The sequence below is a fragment of the Microcaecilia unicolor genome, chromosome 9, assembly GCF_901765095.1.
Source record: "Microcaecilia unicolor chromosome 9, aMicUni1.1, whole genome shotgun sequence".
Taxonomy (NCBI): domain Eukaryota; kingdom Metazoa; phylum Chordata; class Amphibia; order Gymnophiona; family Siphonopidae; genus Microcaecilia; species Microcaecilia unicolor.
Window position 1 is genome coordinate 15,534,801 of NC_044039.1, and position 20,455 is coordinate 15,555,255.

The window sequence follows — 20,455 nt, forward strand, 5'->3', positions numbered from 1 at the left end:
CTCCCTCCCTCCCCCCCACCCTGACTACATTACTAGACCACAAGGGATTGTAAGGTAGTGTGTGTGTGTGTGTGTGTGTGTGTGTGTGAGGGGGGGGGGGTACTCTTTGTATGCTTTTTTTTTTTGGAACTGTGATTGCAAATAAAGCAATTATAATGTTGCACAGTAATTATATGGTAAACAAAGTGCTCAAAATAAATGATTTAGATACAAAGTTTTAGCAAGAATTTAAGGGCCCCTTTTACTAAGCCGCGTTAGGCTTTATGCATGCCAAAATGAACTTACCGCCCGACTACCGCTTGCCTCTTGCGGTAATTTCATTTTTGGCGTGCGTCCGCTACGTGTGACTGGAAAATATTTTTATTTCCAGACGTGCGTAGATGCATGCCAATTGGCATCTGACGCGCGTAGGTCCTTACCGTGCAGATTCCTTACTGCTAGGTCTATGGCTGGCGGTAAGGTCGGACACTCAAAACGGACGTGCGGCAATTTTGATTTTGCCGCACGTCCATTTTCGGGGGGGGGGGGGGGGGGAGGCATTTTTGGTACGTGCACTGAAAAATATTTCTGCACACACCCAAAACCCGCACCTACACTACCGCAAACTACTTTTTACCGTGGCTTAGTAAAAGGACCCCTAAGTCTGTAATTTTGGGACGATAGGCTCCTTAGGAATTAGTCTCTCTGTCAATTTATGACATCAGCAGTCACTCAGAGTGTGGTGCAATTTTTGAGTGTGATTTTTACAATTTTCCCCTAAGTGCTCTCACGTTAACTCTGTGTTATCCAGTTAGCAAATGCTAGCCATAAGATGCCAGTCGGATAATGAAGGAAACACCCACTCTCCACCCATTCACCACACCTCCATTAAAAAATAAAAAAAATCAGTAGCATATGGGTTAGCAGCAGGGCCGCCAAGAGACTAGGCTGGGCCCAGGGCAAGGCCGCCCCGCCTCCGCCCCTGTCGCTGCCGCCCCCATCATTCCCGCTACCGCTGCCACCCCCTGTCGCACCCCCGCTGCTGCAGTTTCCGGTCTCACCTGCCTGCCTCCACAGCTCCGGGCCCCTTGCATTCAAAGCGGCAGTCGCAGATTGCCTCTCTTGAGTCGCAGATCACCTCTCTTCGGGCCTTCCCTCCCTGTGTCCTGTTTCTGAGAGGGCGGGACACAGGGAGGAAAGGCCCGAAGAGAGGCGACCTCTGACTGCCGCTTCGAATGCAGGGGGCCCGGAGCCGAGGAGGCAGGCAGGTGAGACCGGAGACTGCAGCGCCGGCAGCCTGACCACGGCGCCGGGCCCCCCTTGGAGGCCCGGGCCTGTGGAATTTTGTCCCCCCTGCCCCCCTCTTGGCGGCCCTGGTTAGCAGGCACAAATAGGCTAAATACCGCAAAAATGTAATGTGTTATCTGGTAGCTCATTAGCCTATACTAATCATACATTAAGGGCCCAATTCTATATATGGTGCCTAAAATTATCGCACGTTAGGCAAGTACGCCTAAGCGTATTCTAAATACCGCGCGTAAATCTATGTATGGTATTTAGAATATGCCTAGGCGTAGTTCATGCAACTAAATCTATGTGCGTTCATTTACGCTATCAAAAAGCTGGTGTGAATCCCTGTGTGTAGAGTTATGTGCACGGGCCCATATTTTATAACAATGTGCATAGATTTTGAAATGCCCAAAAAACGCCCATTTCCACGTCCATAACCACCCCCTTTTTGCCTGCGTGTGTTAAAATTTGGGCACAGAATATGCTTAGCAATGTACGTGCGTAAATTCTCATTTTTGCCAATTAGTGCTCGTTATTGCTTCTTAAGAGCTGTTAACAATGCTTAACAGCTTGTTAAAACAATCTACATACGTAGTTATAGAATATGCTTAGATTTACACGCAGCAGGGGTGTAGCCAGACTTCGGCTGGAGGGGGGTCCAGCACCCGAGGTGAGGGGGCACATTTTATCCCCCGCCATTGCCGACACCCCCTGCCACCAACTTTGACCCCCCCTTCTCGACCCTCCTCCCGCCGCCAACCCGCCGTCACCTACCTTTGCTGGCGGGGGACCCCAACCCCCGCCAGCCGAGGTCCTCTTCTTCCTTCGTTCTGTTTCCGAGTCTGATGTCCTGCACGTTGTACGTGCAGGACGTCAGACTCACAGAAACAGAACGAAGCCTTGAAGATCGCAAGGCTTTGTTCTATTTCTGTTCTGTTCTGTTTCTGAGTCTGACATCCTGCACATACAACGTGTAGGACGTCAGACTCAGAAACAGAATGAAGGAAGAAGAGGACCTTGGCTGGCGGGGGTTGGGGTCCCCCGCCAAGAAAGGTAGGCGACGGCGGGTTGGCGGCAGGAGGGGGGGTCGAGAGGGTCGTTGGCAGGGGGGTCCATTGCCAAATCTACGGGGGCCAAGGCCCCCGTGGCCCCACGTAGCTATGCCCCTGACACGCAGAACCACATGTAACTCTAGGTGCGCTATATAGAATCTGGGGTAAGGACTTAATGCCCTTTAGTGATCACTTGATCTTTAAGGAAAAAAAAAACAACAATAATTTCTTGTTTTTATAATGAGACTACAAAATCAGTAGTCAGTCACTACAAAATGTTGTGGCCTCTGCTCCAGCTGTTCACTTACTTTCAAGCAGAAGCTTCAAATTAGTGCCCAGAAATAGCTCAGCGATGACGTCATTGACCTGGCAGTCTAACTCAAAGAGACGTACATTTATCCAGGCTGTGAATCCATTTGTTTCCGCTTTGTAAGACATTTCTGGATTTCTGAGCCTTCCGCGAGTGATCTATTGTGTAGAGAACCTGCAAAGGAAATTTGGGACAGGGTTTAGATTTTCCTATGCAGCCCAGCAGAAAGTGCCTGCCCCTAGTCTTCAAAGCGGACATTGTCAACACTCTGCTCCCACCCCCTCCAGTACCATCTCCATGACTATAAATTCACATTCGAAACTTTAAATGAAAGTAGAGGTTTTCGTGTTTTGTCTGAAATTATGGAACTGTGGAATGCATTACCAAATGCCATAAAAACAATGCACGACCTGGCAGCCTTCCGGAAATTGCTAAAGACCAACCTGTTCAAAAAGACATACCATAATGATCCTTCATAAATGACCTGACATCAAAAGTCTACCAGAACCAGACAACATTGAACTCTCTATACCTGTTTGCTTCAATCAGTTTGTCACTAATGAATGTTAACGCACTACCCCCTTATCTCTCACGCCTGAAATGAACTGTTTATCTAACTTACTTTATAATTTATTTCAACATTTATGATCTTTAAATGTAATACTACTTTGTATTTCTCATTCCGGAAATGGCGATCGCCATTACGGTATAATGTAAGCCACATTGAGCCTGCAAAAAGGTGGGGAAATGTGGGATACAAATGCAACAAATAAAATAATAAAAAAAATTGAATAACTTGGGATTGGCATAAGACCCATGTAAAGGTAAAGGTTGTCAGTCTCCTGTATGCAAGTACCAAGTTGCAAACAAATTCATGGGGGCTGCCACTTGTGTGATGTTTTTTTGGCAGATTATCAGAAGGTTTTCTGTTACCTTCCCCAGTCATTTTTGCTCAACCCTGGCTAAGGACAGGCATTTACTGACCAAACGTGGATGGATGGATGAGTTGGCCAGAGGCTGGATGCCTGATTAAATTTCCAGTCCAGGATTTGAAACATGGTCATGGGTGCAGTAGGCAAAGTGACCTACCAATTCCACCACATGGTTTCCTAATATAACACCCACAGTGCATCACAATTTTTGTACTACTACTACTACTACTATTTAACATTTCTAAAGCGCTACTAGGGTTACGCAGCGCTGTACAATTTAACATAGGACAGTCCCTGCTCAAAGAGCTTACAATCTAATGGACAAATGTACAGTCAGTCAAGTAGGGGCAGTCAAATTGGGGCAGTCTAGATTTCCTGCAAGGTATAAAGGTTAGGTGCCGAAGGCAACATTGAAGAGGTGGGCTTTGAGCAAGGATTTGAAGATGGGTAGGGAGGGGGCTTGGCGCAAGGGCTCAGGAAGTTTATTCCAAGCATAGGGTGAGGCGAGGCAGAGTGGGCGGAGCCTGGAGTTGGCGGTGGTGGAGAAGGGTACTGAGAGGAGGGATTTGTCCTGTGAGCGGAGGTTTCGGGTGGGAGAGATGAGGGTAGAGAGGTAATGAGGGGCTGCAGACTGAGTGCATTTGTAGGTAAGAAGGAGAAGCTTGAATTGGAGGAGTAGCCTAGTAGTTAGAGCAACAGGCTGCGGGCCAAGGATGTCCTGATTTGAACCCTACTGATGCTCCTTGTGATCCTCAGCAAGTCACTTTTCTCACAATTGCTTAGGAACAAACAGACTACAAGCCAGAAACCTACTGTATCAGAATGTAACTTGCCTTGAGCTACTGCTGAAAAAGGTATGAGCAAAATTCAAATCCCTCCTTAACCAAGTTTCACTGAGTTCTCACACTGAGAAAGTACATAGATTTTCAACTGGTGTATCATTTCAAACTAAACATTATTTTTTACAATATGCAAAAATTAGTGCTTTCTAAATCTATCAATCTTCAGTTGATCAAATACTGAGTGGAGTGGAACGGGTAGACTGGAATCGCTGTTGACGCTTTCCAAAAATACAAGGACTTGGGGGCATGCAATGAATCTATTAAGTAGTAAATTTAAAACAAATTGGAGAAAATATTTCTTCACTCAATGTACTTAACCCTGGCATTCATTTCCAGAGAATGTGGTAAAAGCAGTTAGCTTAGCAGGGTTTTAAAAAAGGTTTAGATACGTTCCTACAAGAAAAGTCCATAAGCCAGTGGTTCCCAAACCTGGTCCTGCCTCCACTGCATGCAAATCTCTCTCGTGAATATTCATTGTGGATATCCTGAAACCCTGACTGGCTGGGGTGTCTCCACGATCAGGTTTGGGATCCAGTGTCATAAGCCATTACTAAGAAAGACTTGGGAAAATCCACTGCTTATTCCTGGGATAAGCAGCATAAAATCTGTTTTTTTTCTCTTTTGGGATTTTGCCAGGTGCTTCTAACCTAGCTTGGTTGCTGTTGGAAACAGTTTACTAGGCTTGACGGACCTTCGGTCTGTCCCTGTAAGGCAACGCTTATGTTCTTATGATCCTTTTAATTCCCTGTGGGACCCTTTTACTAAGTCGCGGTATGCTCTACATACATGCAGCTTGCGCCAAAATGAGGCTACTGCCAGGCGTAGCATGCCCTCCTGGCAGTAATTTCAGATTTGGCGTGCGCCCATAACGCCTGGATGAATTATGTATTTCCTCCTACATTGGCACTTGGCACGCACCAACAAGTCAATGCGCATGTAGAGCATGAGCCTTTATCGCTAGATCAATAGGTGGTGTTAAAGGCTCAGGACGGTTTTGGGCGCAAGCTGGTTTCATTTTTACCGCAGGCCTTTTTCCTGTCCCATTTAAAAAAAAAAATAACATTTTTTGTTGATGCAGTAAAAACTTGCCTGGCGCGTGCCCGATACATGCGTCTACACTACTGCAGGCCACTTTTTATCGCAGTTTAGTAAAAGGACCCCTGTGTTACTAATGAATACAGGAAACACAATTTTTACGTTAACTGGAAGCCTATTGACTGCATGTGATTTAGAATTGAGAGAATACGGATAAACACAAAACAAGCACCAGTAACTGACAAAAACATAATTTGGTCATCACGTTAGTTCATGTAACCAAGCGACACCTTTTTATTATACAAACCTTACACTTTTGTGGCTAGATTTAGAGACGTATACTTTTCGTGCATCTTTAGAAGCAGTGCTGTCCTGGGTTTTAACTTTCACTTCCTTTGTACGCTGAAGAACAAGCAGCAGACTGCTATAGAGCTGAACCCGGGTCCATTTAGCATTCCCTGCGGAGTATTTCATGGCCAGAGACGCACATGTTTAACCTCTGAAAGTTGTCTTTATATAAAACAACAGCAACAACAGCAGCAAAGAACTCGGAGAATTATACCCTTCCAGCGTAATGCATAGTAGATGTATTTCATAGCATTCATTGGTCCTCCGTTAAGCTCAAGCAGTACAGTGTTAGGTACGGGAGGGGGCGGGGCCAGCATTGTGACATCTGCATGATACGAGCTAAGACAATACAGTATATGTGTGTTGACATTGTTCCTGGCTGAGTGGGAGGGGTCAGCCTTGTGACATCATCAGGCTGCTCGCTGTCTTGAGCGGCCATGATACTTACAAGACTTAGGTAGGGGAGGGGGCGGGGCCAGCATTGTGACATCTGCATGATACGAGCTCAGACAATACAGTATATGTGTGTTGACATTGTTCCTGGCTGAGTGGGAGGGGTCAGCCTTGTGACATCAGCAGGCTGCTCGCTGTCTTGAGCGGCCATGAGACTTACAAGACTTAGGTAGGGGAGGGGGCGGGGCCAGCATTGTGACATCTGCATGATACGAGCTCAGACAATACAGTATATGTGTGTTCACATTGTTCCTGGCTGAGTGGGAGGGGTCAGCCTTGTGACATCAGCAGGCTGCTCGCTGTCTTCAGCGGCCATGAGACTTACAAGACTTAGGTACAGGAGGGGGCGGGGCCAGCATTGTGACATCTGCATGATACGAGCTCAGACAATACAGTATATGCGTGCTGACATTGTTCCTGGCTGAGTGGGAGGGGTCAGCCTTGTGACATCAGCAGGCTGCTCTCTGTCTTCAGCGGCCATGAGACTTACAAGACTGGGTGCATAACTCTATCGGACAAGTACTGAATTCATGGATCAACACACTGAAACCACTACTGTCTCATATAAAATAGCTTGACTTCCACACAATCAAAAAATCAATGTGAGAGACTGTCGCTCTCAAAATGAAAAACAATTTGATTGTGTGGCAGTACCTGTCCGACAGAGTTATTATATGCTAATATTTTTGACGTAGTTGTCAAACACATCCAATAGATGGCTCCTGAGGCAGGCCTTTGGCCGAAACACAGGCCCGTGTTGAGTCAGTGGATGTAATAAAGAATTGGACTTTACAGTTTTGTCTGTCTACTTATTGGCACCTTCGCTGTGTTTCTACGCCATTAGCACATGGCTATTAAACAAGCGCGCAAGCCCTTATTGTTACCTATTTTATAGACAGCAAGGACTCGCGTGCTGATCACGTGCTAATCAGGGCAATGTAGCTATGCTAACTGATTACCACAGAAACGCTCCCTCTACGGTAAAAGTTAACATTTTTTAGCCCATGATGTGTATGTACTAACCCATAACTTAGCGCAGAACACCTGAGTATGCCCCATGTTAAGCCCTTTTAAACTGCAGTATGCATGAGCTAGTGCTTACCACAGCTTGGTGAAAGGACCCCTAAATGAGATCTCCCCAATGACTTAAACAGAAGCAGTATCACCTCCTTTTTCTACTGGCCATTCCTTTCCATGTGCAACCAAGAATCCTTCTAGCTTTTGCCAATGCCTTTTCTGCCTGTTTAAGATCATCAGTCATTGTTCACTTTCTAAAATTCTTCCTTCCACTCTCTATTGAGTACATTGAACTAAAGTTTGAGGTGCTCATATACCACCTCAGGAGGAATAGACTAGTGGTTAGTGTAGTAGTCTAAGAACCTGGGAAACTAGGTTTGATTCCCACAACAGTTCCTTGTGCTTCTGGGTAAGTCACTCAGGGGTCCTTTTAAAAAGGAATGTAAGGGCCTATGCGCGCCCAGCGCACACCAAATCAGCATTACCACCCGGCTACTGCGTGCCCCGGAATTAATTCTGAATTTAGCGGGTGCCAAAAACACGTGTTAGAAAATGTTTTCTATTTTCTACCACATGGTTCTTACCCAGCAGTAAATGCCAGTGGGTGCGTGCTGCATGCCTTCCGCCCGGGTAGCACGTAGACCTTACCGCTAAGTCAATGGGTGGCGCACACCCATTTCCGTCCCCTTAAAAATGGCCCTTTTTTCCAGGATGCAGTAAAAACTGTTCTGGCTTGCACCCAAAAGATGGAGTACAGCGGACAGATGTGATGCGTTTGTTTACACTTTCAAACAACAACAAAACCAGGGGACACAAGATGAAGCTAGAATATGGTAGATTTAAAACAAATAGGAGAAAGTTTTTCTTTACTCAGCGTGTAGTTAGACTCTGGAACTCGTTGCCAGAGAATGTAGTGACAGCAGCTGGCCTTACGGAATTTAAAGGGGGTTTGGACAGATTCCTGAAGGAAAAGTCCATTGAACATTATTAAATATATATTTGGGGGGGGGGGGGGGGGGGTGGTTGCTGGGTTCTTGAAGCCTGGATTGGCCACTGTCAGAGACAGGATGCTGGGCTTGATGAACTCTTGGTCTTTTCCCAGTATGGCGGTGCTTATGTACTTATGTACACGACCGCAGGCCACGTTTTGCCATGGCTTAGTAAAAGGGCCCCTTAGGATCTCTTTTACAAAGCCACGCGGGAATTGCTAGCATGGCTTTGCAAAAGAAGCCCTCCAATGCCCCAGGTACATAATAAGTACCTGTATATAAGTAAGCCACTTTGATTGTAAACCACAGAAAGGCAGGTATATGAAGTCCGACCCCCTTTCCCTAGCTCAGGATGATTACGAATAAGACTCCAATAATTGACACAATATAAAGGTCACATTGTAAAATACATACCAGCTTATAATCGAACGAGAAAAACGCCCAAGTTCCGACCTAAATCGGGAGATGGGCGTTTATCTCACAAAAACGAATAACGCGGTATAATCAAAAGCCGAATTTGGGACGCTTTCAACTGCACTCCGTCGCGGATGCGGACAAAGTTGACGGGGGCGTGTCGAAGGCGTGTCGAAGGCGGAACTGGGGCGTGGTTATCGGGCAAACAGAGATGGGCGCCCTTTCGCCGATAATGGAAGAAAAATATGCGATTTTAGCGAGAATTTAGGGCACTTTTCCTGGACCCTGTTTTTCCACGAATAAGGCCCCAAAAAGTGCCCTAAATGACCAGATGACCACTGGAGGGAATCGGGGATGACCTCCCCTGACTTCCCCAGTGGTCACAAACCCCCTCCCAGCACAAAATATGACGTTTCACAACTTTTTATTTTCACCCTCAAATGTCATACCCACCTCCCTGGCAGCAGTATGCAGGTTACTGGAGCACTTATTAGGGGGTGCAGTGGACTTCAGGCAGGTGGACCCAGGCCCATCCCCCCCCTACCTGTTACAATTGTGCTGCTTAATGCGTTAGTCGTCCAACCCCCCCAAACCCACTGTACCCACATGTAGGTGCCCCCCTTCACCCCTTAGGGCTATAGTAATGGTGTAGACTTGTGGGCAGTGGGTTTTGAGGGGGATTTGGGAGGCTCAACACACAAGGGAAGGGTGCTATGCACCTGGGAGCTCTTTTACCTTTTGTTTTGTTTTGTAAAAGTGCCCCCTAGGGTGCCCGGTTGGTGTTCTGGCATGTGAGGGGGACTAGTGCACTACGAATCATGGCCCCTCCCACGAACAAATGCCTTGGATGTATTCGTTTTTGAGCTGGGCGCTTTCATTTTCCATTATCACTGAATAACAAAAACGCCCAGCTCACAAAGTAGCGAATAACATATGGGCGTCTATTTTTTTCGAAAATACGGTTGGCTCCGCCCCTTCACGGACCCGTTCTCGGAGATAAACGCCCATGGAGATAGGCGTTTTCGTTCGATTATGCCCCTCATAGTAACATAGTAGATGACGGCAGAAAAAGACCTGCATGGTCCATCCAGTCTGCCCTACAAGATAAACTCATATGTGCTACTTTTTGTGTATACCTTACCTTGATTTGTATTTGCCATTTTCAGGGCACAGACCGTAGAAGTCTGCCCAGCACTATCCCCGCCTCCCAACCACCAGACTAAAACATTTTGAATGTTAAATATATTTAGTAAACAACCAAGTTTTTTGCACTTTTTGAAACTTCAAATAATCATTTTCATATCTAAACAACACTAGTAAAGAATTCCACAAATGGGTTCTTTACTTAGGCTGTATAGAGAGAGGTGGGACCAGCAGAAGAAAGGGGGTGTTGATGCCCCTGTATAAAACATTGGTGAGCCCCACCTAGAGTATTGTGTTCAGTTTTGGAGGCCGTATCTTGCTAAGAATGTAAAAAGAATTGAAGCAGTGCAAAGAAAAGCTACGAGAATGGTATGGGATTTGCGTTACAAGACGTATGAGGAGAGACTTGCTGACCTGAACATGTATACCCTGGAGGAAAGGAGAAACAGGGGTGATATGATACAGACGTTCAAATATTTGAAAGGTATTAATCCGCAAACGAACCTTTTCCGGAGATGCGAAGGCGGTAGAACGAGAGGACATGAAATGAGATTGAAGGGGGGGCAGACTCAAGAAAAATGTCAGGAAATATTTTTTCACAGAGAGAGTAGTGGATGCTTGGAATGCCCTCCCGCAGGAGGTGGTGGAAATGAAAACGGTAACGGAATTCAAACATGCGTGGGATAAACATAAAGGAATCCTGTTCAGAAGGAATGAATCCTAAGGCGCTTAGCCGAGATTGGGTGGCAGAGCCGGAGGCGGGGATGGTGCTGGGCAGACTTATACGGTCTGTGCCAGAACCGGTGGTGGGAGGCGGGGCTGGTGGTTGGGAGGCGGGGATAGTGCTGGGCAGACTTATTCAGTCTGTACCCTGAAAAGGACAGGTACAAATCAAGGTAAGGTATACACAAAAAGTAGCACATATGAGTTTATCTTGTTGGGCAGACTGGATGGACCTTGCAGGTCTTTTTCTGCCGTCATCTACTATGTTACTATGTAAGTTTTTAGCACTTTTTCAAATTTCAAATAATCATTTTCATATCTAATCAACACTAGTAAAGAATTCCACAAATGGGTTTTTACTAATTAGAAAGTTTTTTTCCGACATGAGGCTAAACAAAAAAAAGAGAGGCTGCTGGAAGGTCTAATTTGTTTAAATGAATCTGATGACTACAAACTTTGGTCAGACCCTTAATAAACGGAGTCAGAACAATGGCTGATTATCATACATTATCTTAAGAACCAGGCAAAAATTTTTTTAATTGATATAAGTTTCTACAGGAAGCCAATGTATAGGATTTATTTATTTAGCACATTTACACCCCACATTTTCCCGTTAGTCGCAAGCTCAATGTGGCTTACACAATACCGTAGGGCAGACTACAGTTCAGTAAAATACAGTTAAACAATGTAAAGTAAGGTAGTGATCGTATAGGTATCGTATGAAACAACAAAGATAATAAAAGATCAATAAGGTCCATAAATTTTGCTGTGACAAAGAAGCAGTAACTTAAGTTGAGTCTGGAAGATAAGCCTTCTGGAATAAGGTGGTCTTCAGTAATTTCCTGAAATTTAGATGGTTCTGAGTTGATTTTAAGACTTTGGGCAATGCATTCCACAGCTGTGTGCCTATGAAGGAGAAGCTGGATGCATAGGTAGATTTGTATTTTAGGCCACAGCAATCTGAGTAATGTAAGTTTAAATAGGATCGGGACGAACTGGAACTGTTTCTAGGTGGTAAATCTATTAAATTTAACGTGTATCTTTAAGAGAGTCATTGCTCTGCCATGTCTGGATTTATATAGCATTAACTTGGCTGCCATGTTTTGCAATAGCTGTATTACTAACAGCAAACGTTTCAAGATTCCTAACCATAGGGAGTTGCAATACTCCAATTGTAAAAAAACAAACGCATAGATTAATAACAGGTACAGAAACGTTCCTCAGGAGGCAATGAGCATTTAGGATATAGGTGAATAATTTTCCAAGAGGAAGAACCACAACTGAAAATTGCCTTCTCCTTCAGATATTTCATAGTACGGCTGCATTTGATCTACAGTAGAAACAGGGGCATCCAGCAACACACAGAGGTTTCATTTTGAAACCCCCATATATGCTTTACAGAACCAACTGGCCAGCACTGGCCAAACCCCTTACATTTTTCACGGGTTATCAATAGAAATCAAACAAAATAAAACATGGAAAAGAAAATAAGATGATACCTTTTTTATTGGACATAACTTAATACATTTCTTGATTAGCTTTCGAAGGTTGCCCTTCTTCCTCAGATCGGAAATAAGCAAATGTGGTAGCAGATAGTATATATGAGAGAAACATCAAAGCATTACTTTGACAGTCTGACAGAGTGGGAGGGTGGGGGTATGCATGGGGACATGTTAAACTATCAGACGAATAGCAATTTTTTTTCTTGCAGGGTCAGCATGTCTACTTTGAAATTCAGAACAGAAAACAAAATTTGACAACAGCAAAAGTGAGCTTCTGTTCTAGTAAGTTCAATTTGTAAATTAATTGCCTGCCTGCCATAGCTCATAATATATTTCAGTGCACAAGTCTCATTGTCGGTGCCTGCATTATTGAACATCTATCACCAGCTGGCAATACTCCATGAACACAGAGTTTTAAGTATGATTATTGCTGGATCCTTTCCTTACAGCTTATTAAGATAAGAGCAGGGATGCAGTTGACCTGATAAAATAGCTGTAGGGGTTTGATTCACCCCAGAAGTTTTAAGAATTGGTATAATTTAGATATTGCTCCTTTTCTACATGCGCTGACCCCAAGTTATGGGAAAGCTGCGGTCAAGAAGTTTAGCATTGACATTTCCAGCTGGTGAAAGCAGCAAATATTGGGCCCCTTTTACTAAGCCGTGTAGGCGCCTACGTGTGCCCAACATGCACCAAAATGGACTTACCCCCCCGACTACAGCGTGGCTCTTGCAGTAATTTCAGTTTTGGCGCATGTCCGCTACGCGTGTCTGAAAAATAATTTTGGATGCGCGTAGCAGACGCATGCTAAGTGGCATCTGATGCGCGTAGGTCCTTACTGCCCAAATTCTTTACCGCTAGGTCTATGGCTGGCGGTAAGGTCAGAGACCCAAATGGACGAGCAGCAATTTTGATTTTGCCACACGTCTATTTTTTTTGGGAAAAAAAGAGGCCTTTTTTACAGGCGAGCTGAAAAATGATTCCGCACGTGCCCAAAACCCGCGCCTACACTAGCAAGCCACTTTTCAGCGAGCCTTTGTAAAAGGACCCCATTGAGTTTTCCCTGAATATCTGCTACCATTAAAGGCAATATTCAAGTTGGCTCGATTAAAGATTGAACAGCAGGAAGATTTGGCTAATTTGAATCTTTACCAGCAAGGTTGACTAGACTCAGAAAATTTTTACTGACCATCTTAATAAAATTTTAGATAAGTTTTTTTTTTTTGACTGCCAAGATCAATGATTCCCAACCCAGGTCCTGGAGGCACACCAGCCAGTCAGATTTTCAGGATAGCCACAATGAATATGCAAGAGATTGATTTGCATACACTGCCTCCTTAGTACACAAATTTATGTCATCAATATTCATTGTGGAAACCTGAAAACCTGTCTATTCCCCCAGGACAGGTTTGAGAATCACTGGCGTATGTGATGGTGGTTGAGGAGAGGAGAACAATCTTCCTGCAGTTCTCATATACTCAAGGTCAGGGTTAAATTAACACTATATTTTGCTCCAGCCAATCATAAATTTGTGGGTCCCTCCCGATCCTCGACTCCCCCCAATTTACTTCTTTTTTTCACCACTCCTTAAGGCTGCCAACTGGATCCAGATTTGCAGGACAGGGTTGAATTACAAGACTATAAGGGCCCAGCATGCACTGGGGTAACCCCAGAATTGGATCAACTCTGTCCTGCGAATCTGAACCCAGTTGACAGCTTTACCACTGCCTACCCACCCCCTAAGATCTTTATGCATGTTTTGTGGCTTAACTCCACATTTCACCTTTCCAGAAGTAGCAGGGAAATTGCACAGCCTAACTGTGGGCATGGTGGCAGTAAGTTTGTAAGCGAGCACGGAGACTTGGCGAGCAATTACCTCAAATGGAATAACTTTGTGGTTAAAGCTGGAGAGCTGCCAAGTTACTTATTTCCAGGAGGGAGATTTTAGGCTAGATCTAGATTTCTGACAATATCCTATTGTGCATTATGGGACCTCAAATGTCGATTTCAATGGGTAGAATCAGTGAGTACACTGAATTAGGATGTAAACTCAAAATCAGGACTCACCAAAGTGTCTTCCTCCTGGAAACTGGGTAACAGCAGCCTTGCAGTAGTGGGCTTAAAACCAGGATATTGGGCAATGGGCAAGTAATTTCCTTCCTCCATTGACTCTGGTACAAACCGGAGATGTCAAAGTGGACTGTCCCAAATAGTGAGATTTATGGGCAATGTGCATGGGAAATTTACAAAGTTTGATGTGTGAAAAACTTTCACAAACAGAAGAAGCAAAATAAAATATTTGGTTTTGTATCACTTCTGAAAAGATACAGAGCTACAGACAATGGAGGCAATATTAGGGCAGTTTTCAGAGGAACTTGCCCAGGTAACTTAATAGTTAACTGAGGACCCCTTTTACTAAGCCGCCTGGAGTTACCGCCTGGTTACCGCATGGCTCTTGTGGTAATTTCAATTTTGGTGTGCGTCTGAAAAATATTTGTTATTTTCTGACACGCATAGCGGACGCACGCCAAATGGCATCTGACGAGCTTAGGTTTAACTTCTTTACCGCTAGTTCTATGGCTGGCGGTAAAGGTCTCAGACCTAAAATGGACGCACAGCAATTTTGATTTTGCCGCACATCCATTTTCAGAAAAAGAGACCTTTGTTACAGGCGCTCTAAAAAATGGATTGGTGTGCACCCAAAACCCATGCCTACACTACCGCAAGCCATTTTTTCAGCGTGTCTTTGTAAAAGGACCCCTGAGTAAATTTTTCTTGGGCCCTAAAACTTCCCTTCACTTACTATACACACAGGGATATTTGTACCAGTGGAATTCTCCACTGCAAAGGGAAACTCCATTTATATGGAACTGTCCCCACCAGAGATACACGCACAAACACGCTCTTACTTTTCAGTCACACACACACTCATGCACTCGTGCTCATCAGAAAACTGTACACACACATTCATGCACTCTTGCTCTTCAGTCACACACATATACAAGCATTCTCACAATCTTCAAGCATGTGAACGTACACACACATGTAGTTCCTCACTCTTATACACATGCATGCATGCACCCTTTCACTTTTTAGACTCTCTCTTTTTCTAGTGCCGGTCCTACTGCTCATCGCTCAGTGTCACTCCTCACCAGGTCTATCATCATGTAAAGTTCTTGCTTTTCCTGCCAGCTCTTTTCCTCAGCCTGCAGCAGACCTCACTCTTACCCCATCCCCCTTTTTAAATGCCAGTTCTTATTCCCCCTCCTGAGATACATGGGGGTTGCACTGGCTCTTCCCAAGGTCCCATGCAAAGCTCAGTCACCCCTAAAGCTCCTGCGGCTCACCCCTTCCTCCCTGTGACAAGAGCAAACTTTCCATTGACTGGATCCTCTGATCTGGAAAGGAGGATTGGAGAGTTGTAGAGGGCTAACTTCTGAAAAATATCCATGTACTTTAGCTATCCTTCTGGCTTTGATTTAGAAATCTGTAGAATATTGAAAAAATACGTAAAACCTGGCAAACAGTCCGCAATTTCCAAAAGGAATGAAGACGCTGGAACAGACACGGTGATAAATGGAACAAGAGACTTTATTAATAAGTAAATTAAAAAGTGTGCCCAACACGGCTGTGTTTCACCCAGCAAGGGCTGCTTCAGGGGCAATACATACTGCTAAAACAAATAAAACCAATATATAACAATGATATCATAACCAGACATAAAATCATATCATGAATATAAAATGTCATAATAAATTAAATAATACTAAAACTTAACACATACATAGACTTTATAAAAAAAAAATACTAAATAACTGAATAAAACATTAAATAACTAGTAAAACAGGCCCGTTTCTGACACAAATGAAATGGGCGCTAGCAAGGTTTTCCTCGGTGTGTATGTTTGAGAGAGTATGTGTGAGATTGACTGTGTGTGAGAGAGAGTGAATGTGCGAGTGTGTGTGTGTGTGACAGAGAGAGAGACTGCTGGGTGCGAGTGTGTCTCCTCCGTCCCCCCTCCAGCTACCCAGTGATTCTCCTCTGTTCCCTGCTCCCCCTCCAGCCACCCAGCGATTCTACTTTTTCCCTTGCCCCCCTCCACCCACCCACCGATGCTCTTCTCTCCCCTGCCCCCCTCCAGCCACCCAGCGAGTCTCCTCTGTCCCCTGCTCCCCCTCCAGCCACCCAGCGATTCTCCTGTTCCCTGCTCCCCCTCCAGCCACCCAGCGATTCTCCTATCTCCCCTGCCCCCCTCCAGCCACCCAGCAATTCTCCTGTGTCCCCTGCCCCCCCTCCAGCCACCCAGTGATTCTCCTCTCTCCCCTGCTCCTCCAGCCACCCAGCGATTCTACTTTTTCCCTTGCCCCCCTCCACCCACCCACCGATGCTCTTCTCTCCCCTGCCCCCCTCCAGCCACCCAGCGAATCTCCTCTGTCCCCTGCTCCCCCTCCAGCCACCCAGCGATTCTCCTCTGTTCCCTGCTCCCCCTCCAGCCACCTAGCGATTCTCCTATCTCCCCTGCCCCCCCTCCAGCCACCCAGCAATTCTCCTGTGTCCCCTGCCCCCCTCCAGCCACCCAGTGATTGTCCTATCTCCCCTGCCCCCCTCCAGCCACTTCTCCACTTTAATCAGCATAAATTAAATATATTAAATACCCCCCATGTGCTACAGAAAAGCACCGAGCACATCCTATATAATAAAACGCACCTCCAACGTTCTGAAGCCGAGAAAGTGAAGCCTTCAAGCCTTGAAGCATTCGTGCGCTCTGTAAAGCTCCATCTCCTCAATTGACGACACGTAGTTCTGGAACATTGCAGGAATGCTTCAAGGCTTGAAGGCTTCACTTTCTCGGCTTCAGAACGTTGGAGGTGCGTTTTATTACATAGGATAGTGTCTAAAAGCAGCATCTCTTGGACATGCAATTTGACATACTACATTGATGAACACAAAAGTGTGTATAGGGACCAAAGCTTATTACATATACTTATGGTGTATTTCACTCCACCATAAGCATTACTGAGTCCTGACCACATCTGACAGGGCTCCCCTAAACTTTTGGGCTCTAAGCACATGCCTAGTTTCCCTGTCTTAATCACACTCTGCTCACAGTGTGGGATCATGGATGGTGGTTCAGCCATATATCATTTACAGTTACTGCCCCATGCACCAATACCATCAGCAACAACCGGAAGAGACATGCAAGCTTTAGCAGATTTACTGCCGAAGCAGGCAAATTTACAGACCTTTCTGACAGATCCATTCTTTCTCAATTTTTAAGGCTGCCCATCAATTTACGGGAGATTGACAGCCCTGATTATTGCACTCTTCTCTGCCTCTGTGCCCCACCCCTAAAGTTATTTGCCCATTCTGGCATATAGCTTCTATTCACCTCTCCAGGCCCTCTAACTGGAATACATTTGCTCCGGATCTGTACAGGATTAAGTCTGGACGGTCTCCCTCTTGTGTACTGAAACAAAATATTTGCTATGAAAATCAAGGTGATTGTGTAGTGGCAGGCTCTCTGCCTTTACTGAATTTCATTTTGTTAGCATGGAAAAAAATGTCTGGAAAGAGTTGGGGAAAAACTCTTGTGCCTGAGACATGTTTTGGTATTTTTAGAGCGACAGTTACCATAATTGCTACAGCAAGTGTATCTCTATTGCTGGCTGCACTAATTATCACCCAGTATCATCCTTGCCTTATTTAGGTAGATTAAACAAACTACATGTGTGCAATTAGATGAGTTTGCTACCATTTTGGATGAGTGGCAACATGGGTTCTAGACAGGTCATGGTACAGAATCTTTAATGCTTTCTTGTCTAATAGCTACTGTGTAGCATGATCGAGAACAGTGGATCTCAACTCAATCCTCAGGGCACACCTAGTCACTCAGGTTTTCAGGATATCAGCAAGAAATATGCATGAGATAGATGTGCATGCAAATCTCTCTCATGTATATTCATTGTGGATATCCTGAAAACCTGACCAACCGGGGCATCTCCAGGACGGAACCACTGAGCTAAAATGAGTATGATCTAGAACATTAGTTCTCAACCCTGTCCTCGGGGCACACCTGTTCAGTAAGGATTTCAGGATATCCACAATGAATATGCATTAGATAGATTTGCATACCAAGGTGGCAATGTATGCACATTAATCTCATAAATATTCAATGCAGATATCCTGAAAACCTGACTGGCTAGGTGTGCCCTGAGGACCGGGTTGCCTCATAAAATTACCCCTGAAATGTATCAGGTACAATCTTAGATTTCTATTACTAGGACACAATTTTCCCTCTCCAGGGTTACCTCACTGATTGCATCTCTGTTTATATTTGGCCATTTTACTATTATGCTGTTAATAAAATTGTAAATTTTATGTCAAGCTGAACCTGCTGTACAGCACCTTGGGTGATTTGTTTTTTTCCATAAAGGCAGTTAATATATCCAAATAAATAAAAATTTTACTGACTTTTCATATATTAGTACTAAAAAGTTTATAATTCATCTTTCACAACCCCCTCCCCATGTATACCAAGAAATCATACCTGATTCTGGAATCCTGAGTACCTTCCAGTATTATCTCGGCTCTTTTCACCATATTCTGCACAGTTGCCGTCTTCATGTCTCACTTATGAACAGGTCTATACCTCCACCCAGTGGGAGGTCATTTCACAAGCAACATGAAAAAGGGATTCTTTACACAGAAGAGCTAGACGTGTGTGTTGCATCGTTCACAGAGCTACACTTTTTACGCAGTTTCCCATATTTTATGGCAGAATGCGTCAGTTGTACTACAGATCTTGGGCACTCCAATGACTGCCAGTTCTGGACTGGTTTGTTTTAATTTAAAGATAGCTATGTGTTGCTATGGGCAGGAGAGCCAGCAACAAATGCAAGTAAGCTGGCACACTATTTGCAAACAGATTATGTGATTAATGATGTTTATTTATTTGTTGCATTTGTACCCCACATCTTCCCACCTATTTGCAGGCTCAATGTGGCTCACATAGTACCGTCAAAGGCGTTTGTATTTGTTATCCACCGACTGGGCAAAGTTGTATAGTGATCGTATGAGGTATAAGTGGAGGGTCGGAATGGATGAAGATTGCGTGATGTCCTGTTTGATCAAAGTCATGCTGTGTTGGTAGATGAAGAGGGTTACGTGGGGTCGTTGGGGTAGTCCTTTTTGAAGAGGTAGATTTTTAGTTTACAGTTGCTGTAGACACAATATTTAGGAAAAGCCCAGGTAGCTTTCAGTATAGTCTGTGCAGACATGCTAAGATTTTACTATTGTTAGTAAAGTTATTTCATATTTAAAGACCTGCCTCATCATACAGGCCTTTTTTCTTCTAACATTTTCACATTTGTTTTTTTTTTTCAGTTGATAAGACCCCTCCTTCCTCAAACTGAAAGCAGGAAATGGGAACAGATCCCAAGCTCAGATTGCATTCTGAGACTTACACAGTTTATAAAAATAATTTGAGAATTCAAAGAAAACAGCTTTAATCTGTTTGTAATTTATCATGTATAAAGGGCAGACCTGATTCACTCGACAGGGTTGATCCCAAACTGGGTTTACCCCATTGCATGCAGGGACTTGTAGTCTTGCTGTTCTTAGAAAATGGAATGAGGAAATCAGAAGCCCTGCAATAGGGCCGAGACGAGGGGGGGGGGGTAGTTTTCCCCAGGTTCGGCCTGCAAGGAGGGCCCAGCACTGAGGTCTCTCTCCTGTTCTTGACGAAACCTAAATGATCGTGTCCTGACAAGAGCAGGAAACATAAAAATGCAATTTAAGTTTGGTGCTAGAACCATCTTAATAGCCTCTATCCTTCCCCACCACGTCAAATAAAACGGAGACCATAAATTTAAAATGGAAGAGGTTAAATTTAAGATTTGGTCTTTAATAAGAGACATAGTCTGATCCACTGATTTCGAATACCATACTCCTAGATATTTAATTTTCTTAGGTTCCCAGGAAAATGGGTATTGAGATATCTGAGATCTATGCACTAGTGTATTTAGCGGCATTATGGCTGATTTGGACCAGTTTATTTTATAACCAGAGAGGAAAAAGAATTGATTACATCCAATATACTGGGAAGAGAGTTTGGTGTAGTATATAGTAATATATCACCAGCGTAATATGCAAATTCCTAAAATGACCCTATTTCTACATCTATCTTTCATGGGATTATATATATATTACAAGAGAGCCAGAGTTCATAGTCATTTATAAAATACTAATTTAGTTTTAGACAAGAAGGATGTAATCTCTGCTCTGCTACTACATGACCTCTAACCATTATCCTCTAATTGGTTATCTTTCTAGGATGATGCTGTGAATCACTAGGCAGCCAGTTACTGGTTATACATTAATTCTTTCACCAGAGGCATCTCAGGAGAGCTGTGAAAGGAACCGAGCTC

General features: G+C 44.3%; 1 protein-coding gene across 1 annotated transcript in view; it reads left to right on the forward strand.

Annotated features, from left to right (window-relative positions):
* Positions 1–20,455, forward strand: part of LOC115477839 (methyltransferase-like protein 25) — a 272,956-nt gene that overhangs the window by 6,147 nt on the left and 246,354 nt on the right. Inside the window, exon 2 of the mRNA XM_030214940.1 lies at positions 12,239–12,311. Within this exon, the coding sequence (XP_030070800.1) occupies positions 12,239–12,311 (73 nt within the window). The remainder of the gene's footprint in view (positions 1–12,238; positions 12,312–20,455) is intronic.